The sequence below is a fragment of the Amblyomma mixtum genome, chromosome 1, assembly GCF_055824585.1.
Source record: "Amblyomma mixtum isolate Tamu chromosome 1, ASM5582458v1, whole genome shotgun sequence".
Lineage (NCBI taxonomy): Eukaryota > Metazoa > Arthropoda > Arachnida > Ixodida > Ixodidae > Amblyomma > Amblyomma mixtum.
The window spans coordinates 5,634,685-5,647,173 of record NC_143012.1 but is presented as its reverse complement, the minus strand read 5'-3'; the positions used below and the strand labels follow the sequence as shown (position 1 = coordinate 5,647,173).

The 12,489-nt window shown below is 45.9% G+C and overlaps 2 protein-coding genes across 2 annotated transcripts in view; one reads left to right on the top strand and one right to left on the bottom strand.

The window, feature by feature from the left end:
* Positions 1-2,487, bottom strand: LOC149365328 (trafficking protein particle complex subunit 13). Its single transcript, XM_089541971.1, has 2 exons — positions 1,847-2,487; positions 1-1,067 (listed from the first exon to the last, which is right to left on the bottom strand). Exons 1-2 carry the CDS (start codon positions 2,342-2,344, stop codon positions 315-317), a joined length of 1,251 nt encoding a protein of 416 aa, XP_089398097.1. The 5' UTR covers positions 2,345-2,487; the 3' UTR covers positions 1-314.
* A 195-nt stretch (positions 2,488-2,682) lies between these two features.
* Positions 2,683-12,489, top strand: part of LOC149365327 (WD repeat-containing protein 76-like) — a 25,598-nt gene continuing 15,791 nt past the window's right edge. The window contains exons 1-6 of the mRNA XM_089541943.1: positions 2,683-2,870; positions 2,939-3,049; positions 4,414-4,494; positions 8,492-8,575; positions 9,474-9,532; positions 11,818-11,914. Coding sequence (XP_089398069.1) covers positions 2,826-2,870; positions 2,939-3,049; positions 4,414-4,494; positions 8,492-8,575; positions 9,474-9,532; positions 11,818-11,914 — 477 coding nt within the window. The 5' untranslated portion in view covers positions 2,683-2,825. The remainder of the gene's footprint in view (positions 2,871-2,938; positions 3,050-4,413; positions 4,495-8,491; positions 8,576-9,473; positions 9,533-11,817; positions 11,915-12,489) is intronic.

Here is a 12,489-nt window from a genome sequence, read left to right as displayed (position 1 = left end):
TTGGTGCCTCATCATTTATTATGAATGTCAACCAGTGTGCATGGGCCAGTTACGCGCAAAACAAAAAAGATGCGAAACTTGAGCGGACTGCATAAATTATGAAATATCTTTGCCGTCATACTAGTTTTCAGCGTGCAACAAATAATTGCAAGTATAAGCACAGAGAATGAATAAGAACCAGCATAACAGCAACATAATGTATAATGCTTATAGACAACGGTTCATAGATTAACAATAATCCCATGAGATTGACATTCGAATCTCCCCTTAATATAAAACATCTAAACTGAAACTAACAAAGGAATATGTCACAATCAGCACGAAACTGTCGTTCCATTGGAGCATACAAACACGCATGCAATGTCGTCATAGTCGTACGTCTGCTTCAGGTATGTGTCCGACAGCTTGATACCCGAGACGCCCTGGAGGCCTGTTCTGAAAGGTACTGCTTCCAGCTTGAGGCGAATGGTGGCTTGAGGTTCTAGCTTGCCCAGGCTCTGTCCTGACGTCCCCTGCCACAGCAGACCTGATGATGGCGCATTTTCGAGCGCGAGGACCAGGTCCATCACCCTCTGACACGTGTTTGTTACGGAACAGGCGATCTCGAATGGCTCTTCCAAATTGACAGTACTTGGCGCCGACTCAATTGTAAGCTTGATGTCCTCATAGCCAGGGGCAATCCGCTCCAGCTGCGACGTCTGCAGACGCCCCCTCTCGCCCATCGCAGAACGCCAGATGATGTCGAGCTTTCCAATACTCGTGACGCCGCTCCGGCGTCTCTCCGGCTGCGTGGCCAAGCTGCTTGATTCAGAGGATGGCAACCGAGGCGATAGGCTGAACAGGTACTGTCGCGTGTCATGAGGGTTTAGGAAATTCACGGGCCCAAATACGCTCTGGCTGTCCCCGCACGTGTTGAGCTGGCACACACTGAAGTGTGGTGATGGCTCCAGTGCCACTTTCTCGAGGCAGATGGGCGTGGAGGTGATGTTCTGTAGCTGTGCCTCAAGGTAGACCTCGTCTGACTCGGCGTTATAAAACTTGGTTTTGACATCAAGTGGCTTGTAAACCTGAAATAAAAAAAAAATATGGCTGTTCAAGGCTGACACTGCCTGAGCGGTGAAGCATCTTTTACCTGGTGACTTAAGTGACAAGCACTTAGTAGCTGCTACTACACTACATGATGAAGCATGGAGTTTAGCTGCCGCAGTGCAGGCAAGAGTTGCAGGTAAGAGTACAGACAGTTTTCACGTGGTGTCACGGGCGCCATCTTTGGGTACTGTGGCTAGCTTCCACAGTGTATGCGGGAACCAGTTGGTGATGGGCGGGTTAACAAAATGCCAAGGCTTTCGCTGCGCTTTCGGGACCCAGAGATGGCAGCCGCTATGACGTCTGTGAAAACTATGTATTGTAACAACACCGTTAGCTGTCGTAGCACAATACTAAATGAGAAATGCATCCAACCGGTACATCATCCAGTTTTGCTTGTGACCTAATCACCATTAAATTTTAAGCATTATTATTACTCATGACCTTTACTAGATAAAATTCCCCTGTTCCACACAGTGTAGAAACCAATATTTCGACGCTCAGAAGCAAAATCTCCAAGCTATGCTATGGCCCAGATTTGTTACCACAGATTATAATCGTGCCGACAGGCGGCATTAGTGGCGATTGTGACGACAGCGGTCACCAGGGGTAACAGTACCGGTGCGCTGTAGCATACCGCTGCAACATTTCACGCCACCTTTTGGCTTCGGCCACGAAAAAAAAAAAAAAAACTTGCACAAGATGTCGCCGCTGGGTTTGTGGCTCCCAATCACGTGAGAGAGAGCCAGCTTTTCCGAACCTGAAACTTGAAGAACTTGCGAAAGTGCATCTTGTCCCCAGCCTGCGTTGAGTAGTTCACAGTGCAGACAAGGATGTGCGTGTTGATGTCTTTCACCTCGTGGTGGATGACCTCGTCGATGCTGCTATTGGGCGCCAGTTCAGCGACCACGGCGGGTCCGTCGGTCCGACCTGTCAGGAACACTTTCTGCGAGTCGGTTTGAAGCTCGGCCCTGACGGACACGTCGCGCACCGTGGTCTGGCTATCGTTGTGGACGCTCATGTAGCAGGAGAAGGTTTCGCCGAGGTAGATGTTGCCGAAGCTCTGGGGAAGCATGAGAAAGCTGCCCGCCCCGAACAGCTCGAGGCCCAGCGGCGCTCCCAGGTCCTGCTTCAGTTCTTGCATCCACATGCTACCTGGGATGTCCCGGGAATCGCACACGATGGGCACAGTCGTGAACAAGGAAGGCCGCGTCAGACGCATAACCTTCAACGCGAGCAGCTGTTCCCTGTGATCCATCGCGCTGCTTGCCTGCGGGCACGCACGCGCGACTGTCCGCTCGGATTACCGTATAATTTGATCGCTGAATCGGAGTCGCTGCGTTGATAAACATAAAACACGCCGGCAGCCAGCTCACACGCCCACCGCCATGTTGACGCGACGGGCGCGACTCGGAGTGACAACAACAGGCAAGTGAAACATTATTTTTTTTTGCAAGCGAGTTGTGAAATTATTATATGCATCTAAAAATTATATTTTGCGCTTTGCCATGTAAGTACAGCAACATGTGCGCGCCTTCAAAAGTAAGTCACGTGACCATTGCCTCTCTCTCTCTCTCTCTCATCTTGCGCGCGCGAACGCGGCAAAAGCGCGCGGCAAGCTTCAGCATGCAAGGTTGCACGTGCGAAGCCGCGGGGATAGTAACAATCTAAACTTCCTGCGCTACCTTGACGTCCCGCGATCTTTTCACTTGACTTAGCAACGAAACTCGGGTTTCACCATGAACGCTGTGTCGACTTTTTACAGCCCTTCTACGAGGATTTCGGTGAGTGCGTTCGAGAAGGTCTTTGTGGGTTTTTCGTTCAATGGCTACCATTTCGGTTCATTCGACAGGCGCGTCTGACCCTCATTCGTATGAAGAAAGCCCGAGAAAAGGCGGAGGCTGAAGAGGAGGAAACGCGTAACAAGAACTCGACAACTGCAAAGCGGAAAGCGCAACAGCTGGTGCGTAGCTCCGCATGGTTTCATTCCGTGAAGTCTTGTGATGTGTCGAAGTGCAATAGCGTCTGCTGGTAATTCTAAACGTGCAGTTGCCTTTAGTAAAATGGAAGTGCTCTTCAAGGCTCTTCTTGGTCACATTTTAGAGGCGCCAAACGCCTTCTGCAGCTGCGGTGTCGGAAAATCTGCCGAGACTCCGCTGAAACTCCGAACTTTGCGTGTGCGTCTGTGCTCTGATGTGTGATGCGGCCGAAGCAAAGTAACCTTGCCTGAAAACATTTCTGGCGCCGTGCTTACGTAATTTGCGACCTTTGGTTCGTACAGAATTAGCACCATTATATCGTGCTTGTCTTAATTAATTTGCGCAACCTGTGGCCCTAGCAAGCATTATATTCGGCGTTTTTGTTTTCTGTGCACGTATATAGCTTTTTTGCTGACACCTGTGATGTCGCATGTCGGGTGGCTAACGCTTTCTTAAACATTAACAGGGGAAACACAGGGAAAGCTCTAAAGCAGTCTTCTTATATCAAAACCTCGCTCACAAATAGCATAGCATTAGTTGTCCACGTCTTTAAAAAACCTGTACTGAATACTTTTTGTAGGTAACAACAGTGTTAGTTCCATTTGCTTTAAGTGTGTTTGAAGCATACGAAATAATCTCTTGGTTTTATCTATTAATGCAGTGATTTCATTGTAGAAATAGCCGTAAAGGAGTATTTCAAAATGTCTTGTCAAAGGAGCCTCGCGACACTCTTTGCTACTGCTTGTTTGTCTCCAGTTTGGGGACCTAACACAAGGATTAACTGTGAACAAAAAGAACAAGTTTTACTGTAGTGATAGATGACTGCTGTTGCTTCCTAAAAAGCAGTATTACGGGAAATATCGTGAAATGCTTCCCCTTACTTTTAACTATAGAGGTAGGACAGTGTTTTTTGTTTTTAGTGTGCTAGCACATGTATTGGCCTTTTCTCGCATTTAACCATAGTGTGTTTGCCTGAAGCCTTCGTTTGGCAGGTGGCCCACCTACCACAATGCGTAGGCGGCAGCCAGCCCAAGTGTGTGTGTGTGCGTGTGCATATGTACGTGCTTGTACGGGAGCACGTTGCAGATAGCCTCTCACGCTGCTTGTTGCAATATGTGGCAGGTGTTTTGCACAACATGATAAAGCGGCCGCCACATATCGCCACAACTAGGGTTTGTCGCATGACCTAGGTGGCAGGTGAACCACCTGCTTCTTAAAGCAGGTGACTCACCTTTTATAAAGAAGACACACCACGACAAACACTTTAGCGTAGCAATGTTTAATTATGAATTTTTTTTTCCTTCAAGCTTTCATACTGCTAAGCGTTTACCTTGTTCACTGGTTACAGAATGGCAAGGAAAGCTCTGTCAAGAAACAGAAGGCTTCTACTGGGGAGAACAGTAGTGCAAAGCAAGTCAAAGTCAAAGAGGTATGTATATCTACAGTTGTTACTGCTCTCAGCAGTGGTATGTGTCTCCTGTGGTTTTGGTCAGGGCAGGACCCTTTTCTTTATTTATTCCTAGTTGAAAAACCATCAAGGCATTAGGTAAGGGGGTCTACATGCCTATACATTCGAGCCCATTTATAACGGCCGCAGCTATAACGAATGCTCGTTTATTATGAAGGAGGGTGGTGCTACCGTCAAGATGTGTATTAGAGCAACATCGCTGCTTCTCAGATACTACGAATGACCATGACAGCACAACTCAGATAGAGCGAACGAGGAGGCACCATAAGTCCGGCCCTGCAGTCGGAAAACGTGCGCTTCCCACCAGTGTAGAGACCGAAAAGTGTTTCCAGGCTACTGCGTCACCCTAGACCCCATTCTAAAGCAACATGGCAACATAAAAAGAGCAGTAAAAGGCTGGCATTGAAACCACCGGCCAAGTGTGCACCAGTGGGCTGCAGTGTCAATCAGTGCATGCATGTGTGGTCTAAAGTGGGAGGAGAAGCGTGTTGCATGCGAAACAGCGGCAGCGTTGTAAGCGTGAACTGCACATGGCCGATGATTAAGCAGTGGCTGTCTGAGAGCTTTGACTGCCAGTCACATGCTATACCCTCTGGTCGAGCCTGTTCTCCAACTCTGGCACTGCTGCCAGGCGGAAGAAGCGCGGATACAACAGGCAGTGCAATTGACACGTTCTGCACGCACGTGCCTTGCACAGCTTTGTCACTCATTTTGTCAAGGATCGGAGATGTCAAGGCCAACCTACTGCCAGCTGTCATGAACGCGCAAATTGCAGTGAGTAATACTGCGCCCCTAAAGCAGCTTGGTGGCAGGAATGGTTTCGGCGAGAAGCACACGACCACTCCGGAATGCTTGGAAAGCACCGTTATATGATCTGCATGAAAAAGCAGACCTGCGTGTAGACCATTTTCTTGAAAGAAATGCCATTTCTGCCTGTCTTTACATTTTTTTTATGTATAGAAGGGGGAGGTCACTTACTACAATCCTCAGGCACAATGACCAACTAGTTGATGAACTCATGGAAGCCCTTCACATGCGCTTGAATAGCGCTAATTGTATGTCAAACTTCTGCAGGACTGACTGATGGGGAATTTGCTTTTTTGGCCTGATCACTTGGGTTGCAATGTCTTAGTGCTTTGATTTCTGTGCTTGGTGTCAAACGTGATGATTGCTAGGTTTGTGTCTTTTTTTGTGCTGTTTGTATTTCTATTTATACGCATACTTTTCTCGACTAAACTTCAGTTGCGAGTCAGCGCCTGTCTTTGTGTATCTGTTCTTCATCCACGTGTCACCTTTTCGCTTTTTTCAGCTGTGCTTAGATACAGTGAACGTAATCACCGTGACCGTCAGGTTCATTATAAGTGGGCTCGACTGTAATAAGCTCAAAATATGAGCCAATAAAACTAACATAAAAGAAACTTGGAGAGTAGTTGAGGTACATGCTTGTCAGAGTCAGACACTAGGGAAAGAAGTAACAGAAGCAGGGAAATGTTAAAAATGCACTGATCCGTTCGGAGATCCATAAAATGTTGGAGAAACTGGTCATGCAGTGCTTGCTGATCTGATGCAGGTGTGACATTACGCCTGAGATAGCATTTGAGGGATGTTTTCCTTGTAGCACAATGACCTGGAGCAGTTGCACGCAATACTGTGGCATGATTTTTCAAGAGGCGCATTCTTATTGTGCCTCAAACACTGCATGTTCAGGCAGAGTAACACCAAGGGCTGTTTTGCTGCAGTTCGCACTTGTGCATTGTACCGTCTTTTACAAAGGTGGTCAATCATGCTATTCATCCAAACGATGCAATGGACTGTAAACTTTTGTAACAGATGGTACATGGGCAACCTGAAAATGTCGGAAGATTTAAATACCCACTTTTCTTGGAATGATGGCTCCTAGCAAGCAATGAAGGGGCCGAAGTTTGTCAGGGGGCATCCTTTCAATGTAACCATGAGGTGGCACAGACGGAGGTGCTGACACTTTGCACATGGATCTCTTCATAGCCTTATTTAAGTTTGTGTTGCCACAGTGCTCTCTGCTTTTCTCGCAGCCGTCGGGGAATGCGTTAAGCAGTGTTTCGCTTGGTGGCAACTGGCTGCAACTAATCAAAGTTTTCTGGGCCTCTTTGTCTGGAGTCTGTGGAGTGTTTCATAAAAGAGAATAGCATGTCTGCTGACACTGTTCTTTAGTACTGATACATGTGAAGGTGCACTGCCAAGTTCGGGTAGAAAGATTACGTGGGAATTTTCATCACCATTCGTTCAAGTAGGCTGGCAGCGGCAACTCTTTCTCGTACGCACCATGGCTTGTGCTGAGGGTTCAGTGGAGCACAAAGACAGCATTTCATCTGTTAGGCAGAAGCCCGCTGGAGTAAGAATCATACTGCGGTTGAGTGAAGCAGCTTGACCTTTCCGGCCCAAAATAAAATCGTTCCATAGAAAAAAATCAATATCCAGAAACTTATGTAGGAGGTGGATAATTCTATAACATCAGAAAATCGATGTTTTGTCGGTCCTTCATAAGTTTTTTTGTATGATTCCAAATAGAATCATTGGGACTTGCGCTGTGTGAAGTACTTAGTTTTTATGATTTCTTTGAAACTTCAAATGTCAACTTCTTTGAAACTTCGCTAGTCTCTGTTGGAGTAGAGGGTGCCACAGTTCTTACCAAGAATTGCCGAGAATGACATGGCACACAGCTTGTACCTGTGTTGTTATTTCCCCATTGTGTGTGGGCCGGTGTGCGGTCCTATGTAAGCGGAATTCTTGAGTTGGTTGGAGATAAGCAGTGGTTCTTTTGAAACATGCCGTGCAAGATACAGGACAATCATGCTGCCAGTATCTAGATTTCCAGCCTCGAGCTCACAGCTTTACAAACTGAAAATTTGTAATGCAAATATCTCAAATATTTAGTCTATGTAGAAGCTTTTGAAGTATTCTTGCAGGGAAAATGCTCCTAGTGCAGATTCCTGTTCATGATTTCTCCCTGCTCAGCAGTATTGTGCTGCATCCACAATACGAATGTTCTGTTTTGGTTGCACAACATGAACAGTTGGGCGAGTTGATTGGCCTTTCGGAGCTTGAAAGCTGTATGGCTTCCAACCTTCAATGTAGTTGCGCTACCATTTGGTTCTGCATCGTCCTATAGTTTTCAATTTTCTAGCATGGACAATATTCTGTAGAGGTTAAATTCTTTTGTGTTATGATTTGCCTTTGGGTTGTTGTTGCTGATCTGCGTGCAGTGAATATACTATTTCTTCATCATCGGATGAATGGACATCTCAACGCGTCTGGTGGGCTGTTCTTGAAACTTTGTCCTTTCTGTATGAAAAGTGCTTGCGCTGAATGTACACGTCTGCAAACGAGACATTTACATCACAAAGCAGTCATAAGCATCTCAAATATGACCGTGCTGCTTATTCTACAATTGAGCCCCAGGTCCCAGTGATTGCATTTGGAATCATTATTGTTTGCGAAATATTTTAGCGTTTGTAAATGTGTTTAGCCGAAATAATTTATTTGGAAGGAGTAACATGAAGCTTACTTGTACCCTTCCACATGATTAGAGAAAAACAAAAATGATTTTCTTTTTTTTCTGCGCGGTGCAAGGGAGGACGTGAACCAGGTGATAACGACAGCAAAGCTTAACCAGTTTCTGTCTCTCTCTCCTGCGTACTAGCGTAGGTCAGTCATGTGAAAGGCTGCTAAAATAGGTAGATGAATTGTGAAATATCAGAACTGCTGCAAAAATAGCAGGATTTGTCGCTCAATTCAAGACTGGTGGCTCCGAAATATGGCAGTTCCAATTGGAATCATTGGGCCGGAAAGGGTTAACAAGTCAGATTCAAATGTCGCACCTTAGTGGTGTGGTCTCTGGTTGTGTGTACTTTGCCGTGTGTGCTTTGCATATTTGGTGCCTTGTGCTAAGTTCTTATGAAGACCATTTTCTAAATTCCAGGAAAAGGAGGAGACCTACCTGTCACTGATCCAAAAGAACATTGATGAAAAAATGGCCTTCCTGGAATCTCTCGGCATTGATGATGTATGTATGACATTTGTCACCTTTGTCTCTCAGTGCCAATTCATAAATACTGTTTCACTTGTATTATGCACTCACTTAAAATGAACTGTTGCTCTCATTGTTTTTCACTGAAAACATGAGTCATGAATGGGATGTGAAGTAACTTTTAGTCGCTGCGAGGGAGGGTATGAGTTGACTATTCAGCAAGCGGCCTTTTAATGATCTGTTCCGTTCCGTTCTTCCATGTGACCTTGCAGCCTGTGCGCTAGATTTGAATGGTGCTGGGAAGTCTGAGAGGTGCGGGCATGAGACTTTAGCTCTATGCATGTTACGGGATATAATTAGTTAAAACTGTTACAAATTCGCAGACCTAAATCGTAGCACTAAAAGCCTCTGCGTCCGTGCCTTGTGGAGTTCCCCACGCCATTCAATTCCTGCGTACTGGCTGCCAGGTCACATGGCAAAACACAGCCACCCCTGCCTTCTCAGCTGCTGTTTATAGCGATGAGGATGGCGCCTTTACATTTCGGTTAAACACCAGTGCCACTGGCACTACAGAGGCCAGACTTAGGCCCCCACTCATGATCGTCATCGCCCTACCTCCGCCACGCTGGGCTTATGCAAGCTCCGCCGTCTGTTCGAATTAACCGAAGGGCAGCCATATTTGTTCGAATTAATGAGTTTCAAGCCATGGAATGGTATATGCATTTGGTGGGACCAGACGAGCTGTCTGAATTGTCTGAATTAACGAGGGTCGAATTTACGAGAATTTACTGTTGCTCTTTGAAAAGAGAAAGATTTGTGTGATGGCAATAGGAACTTGTGGGGTGTTTCAAGCTTATAAGATTGAAGACTTTGTAGGACCATAAGGTGGCATTGGGTCGCAGTATTTAATGCTCTTAATTTTTTTCCTTTCAAGCTGAAAGCATCCATAGTGCCTCCTCCAGTGCCGGTGCCTGCCAGGCCATCATCGTCAGCGTAAGAGCTCTTTTGACATTGCTGTGCTCAGTTCTGTGTGCCTATTCTGTGTGCACTCCCTTTGTGCTCTTAAATTTTCATTTTTGGAATCTGCAGCATATCTCGGATGCCCATTTACAGGTGTCTTCTTTTTCTTGCTTCAGCTTATCCCTCTTCTCTATTGACTGTTGCGTCAGTCAGAGAAAATTGAAAAAATATTCCCTCGGCCTAACCTAACCGCCTGCTCGTTAGGGCTCAAAATTCGCAGAAAAGTGGCATTTGGCAGTCAGTTTTGTTTTATATTATGTTTGGATGGAGTACTTGCCTGATTCGGTCTAAATTAATCGGAAATCTTTGTCTGTGGCGTCGACGAACCAAAACTGTGAGCTTTCGCAGTAACGATGCCAGTAGCACCGTCATGCACCATCTAGACGGACGAGCACTCTACAGTGCAGGAAGGCTGCGGAGAAACTCATGGGAGAAATGTGAGGTGTGGGGAGGGGGGCAGTTGTGTGCAACAGCGTTTTCAGCTCCCAGTTTTGATAAAATAGCAAAGAAAGGACTTTCAAAGCAACCGCGCAGCCGCTTTCTCCCCTTGCGTTTCGCCCCAGCCTCATTGGTACAGCGGTCGTTCCTCCAGCAGGCGTAGATGGCGCTACAGGTATGGTTGCTGCGAAAGCTTGCCGTTTCGATCCGCCGTCACCGCAGACGATGAAGATTTTCGATCAGTTCTGACCGAATCAGGCAAATGCCCTACCCAAACGAAGTTTTAAACAAAACTGACTGCGAAATGCCACTTTTGTGTGAAATTGGAGCCAACACTCAGTATGTGGGGTCACGGATTCCAACGAGTGCCCTCCATTTCTTCCTGTGTTGAGCCGTCTCGATCGACAGCTTTGGTGTAGCATTCCAAACGAACTTACTGGAAAGGAATACGCCAAATTATTTGTCAGAAAAAGCATCAGTGTCATGGTACACTGTTAAATAATCTTTTCATATTCTATGCTGAAGTGACACATGAGCACTGACAAATATTTGGAGCCAGGATTTGTTTGTGCATGTAGGCAGTTTTAACCATTTGCTGTAGTTCGGATACAGCTCAAGGTTGAAGTGGCAAGTGCCCCTCAAAGGTGTTCCAACCAATGGCATTGACCTATTATTAGAGTGTGATGGTCAGTCGCCCTTTCGACGTGTGACCTATGCATGCGTAAAACCCTAGTGGCTCGCTATTTAGTGATCTGGGCGGCGTTGCTCCGTGCCGCTCCCAGAGGAAACTCGCAGACCAAAACAGCGTCGCTGCTGCTAAGTCTTCGTGCACTTTTAATAGGGGCCAACGTCTGAGTGATGCTGAGCGCTTCTTGAAGAGCTGAGCGACAGAAAAAGCTCTCATGCACAACTAGCTCAACAAAGCAGTGTTAAGTAAGTGGTGGCAGCAGTGTAACAAGCAACGCAAAATTCGAAGTTGGCCGTTGCGGCACCCTGCCGGTCACTCCAACCAACAGCCATCGCCTCTTGCTTGTCTCTGCCCATGCTGCGCTGATGCAGCTGCTCCGGTTTCTATGCATGTTGTAGTTGCTGTTGTTGGTATCTGCCTATAGCTTCTTTTTTTTTTCCCCGACCTGCTTCACAAGCATATTGTGAGTTTGCTGAAAGAATGCTTAAAGACAATACTGCACGAGTGTATATCTACCTAGAGAGCGCGCATTCTGCTCAAGAAAGCAGCGATGAGGGTTTCAGCGTGATAGCTCGATTGTTTGTTTATGTAGCTGCTTCTAGAAAATGCCACTACATGTTCCTTGCTTGGCACAATATGCAAGCGATACTCTGCTTCAGTAAACCCTTCTGCAACAGCAGAAGGCCGCTTTCTGCAGTAGAAACGAAGATTGGCTGTGCCAGTGTGTTAATTACCCACATGCATTGCAGTAATATTTCAGGTTTCCTGACATTACGACTCGCTCAGTCGGTGCTTAGTAAAGCAAAAAACTTATGCAAGTGTTTAAGTTTTTTTGCTTTAAACAGAATCCGGTGCTGAAGTTCTTGTTACTAGCTGCTCAGTGACTTAGAGAGCCGTGCATTAAATGTGTTTTAAAAATATCAAAAGGTTAGTCACGTAAAGGGTAAGGCAAGGTTCCATGCATAAAATTTAAATGCTGGGAGTGGGATAGGTTTTGGAGGGTGACTACAGCAAGATGTTCTGTTGAAAATGTGTTAGCGCTAAAGCTGTCTATTGCTACGAGCACTAGAGCTAGCTTTAGTAGGCTTGATGACTATGCAACTGGTACTGTATTTTTTTTTTTTTTCTACAGGAGAAGACAGCGGACGGTTGTTGAGCCTGTAGCATCGAGGAAAAGTCTGCGACTGCAGAATAAGCCGGCCGTGCCTCTTCAGGACACCTTCTACCAGGTGACCTCCTTCAAACATCTCCTTGTCACTTTCTTCTCGACACTGTGGTCGTGCACATAATTCTCATTGTGTGGCAGTTATTTGCTTGCTTCTACAGAGGTTCAGTTTTGAACAGAGAGAAACGTAAATAGCTTAAGGATAAGAAAGGGGGTTCTAAGTGGCATGGTGCGCGCAATCAGGCATGCTTCAACTGCAGAAATTTTGATTCCATTGAAAATCTCAATTTCACATTTGTTTTTCAATTGTTTTTCATACTCTTTATTGCATAATAACCTGCTTTTTATAATGGGAGGCTGTCTGTATGTGAAGAATGCTTCATTATGGCAGTGCTAAAGAAAGGAATGACTCCTTTAAGTTTCATCTCTTTGGCTGAAGTGCTGTGCCCCACATGTTGACCAAAAATAACCAGCTAGTCCAGCAACGAACTTTACTAGGCATGTGTGAACAGTGGGTTTTTGGTTCGTAACGAATTCGAAGCAAATAGTAATTTTCTTCAGATAATTTTAAAGCAAATAATTCGAATACTTCTGGCAAGTAATTTTTTTGGAATAATTTGAACACTTCTGGCACGCAAA

Excerpts from the sequence above, each read along its gene's own strand:
- LOC149365328 (XM_089541971.1), bottom strand. The coding sequence starts at position 2,344 with ATGGATCACAGGGAACAGCTGCTCGCGTTGAAGGTTATGCGTCTGACG. Across the intron at positions 1,068-1,846 it reads GCAAGTTCTTCAAGTTTCAG|GTTTACAAGCCACTTGATGT; the intron begins GTTCGGAAAAGC and ends TTTTTATTTCAG.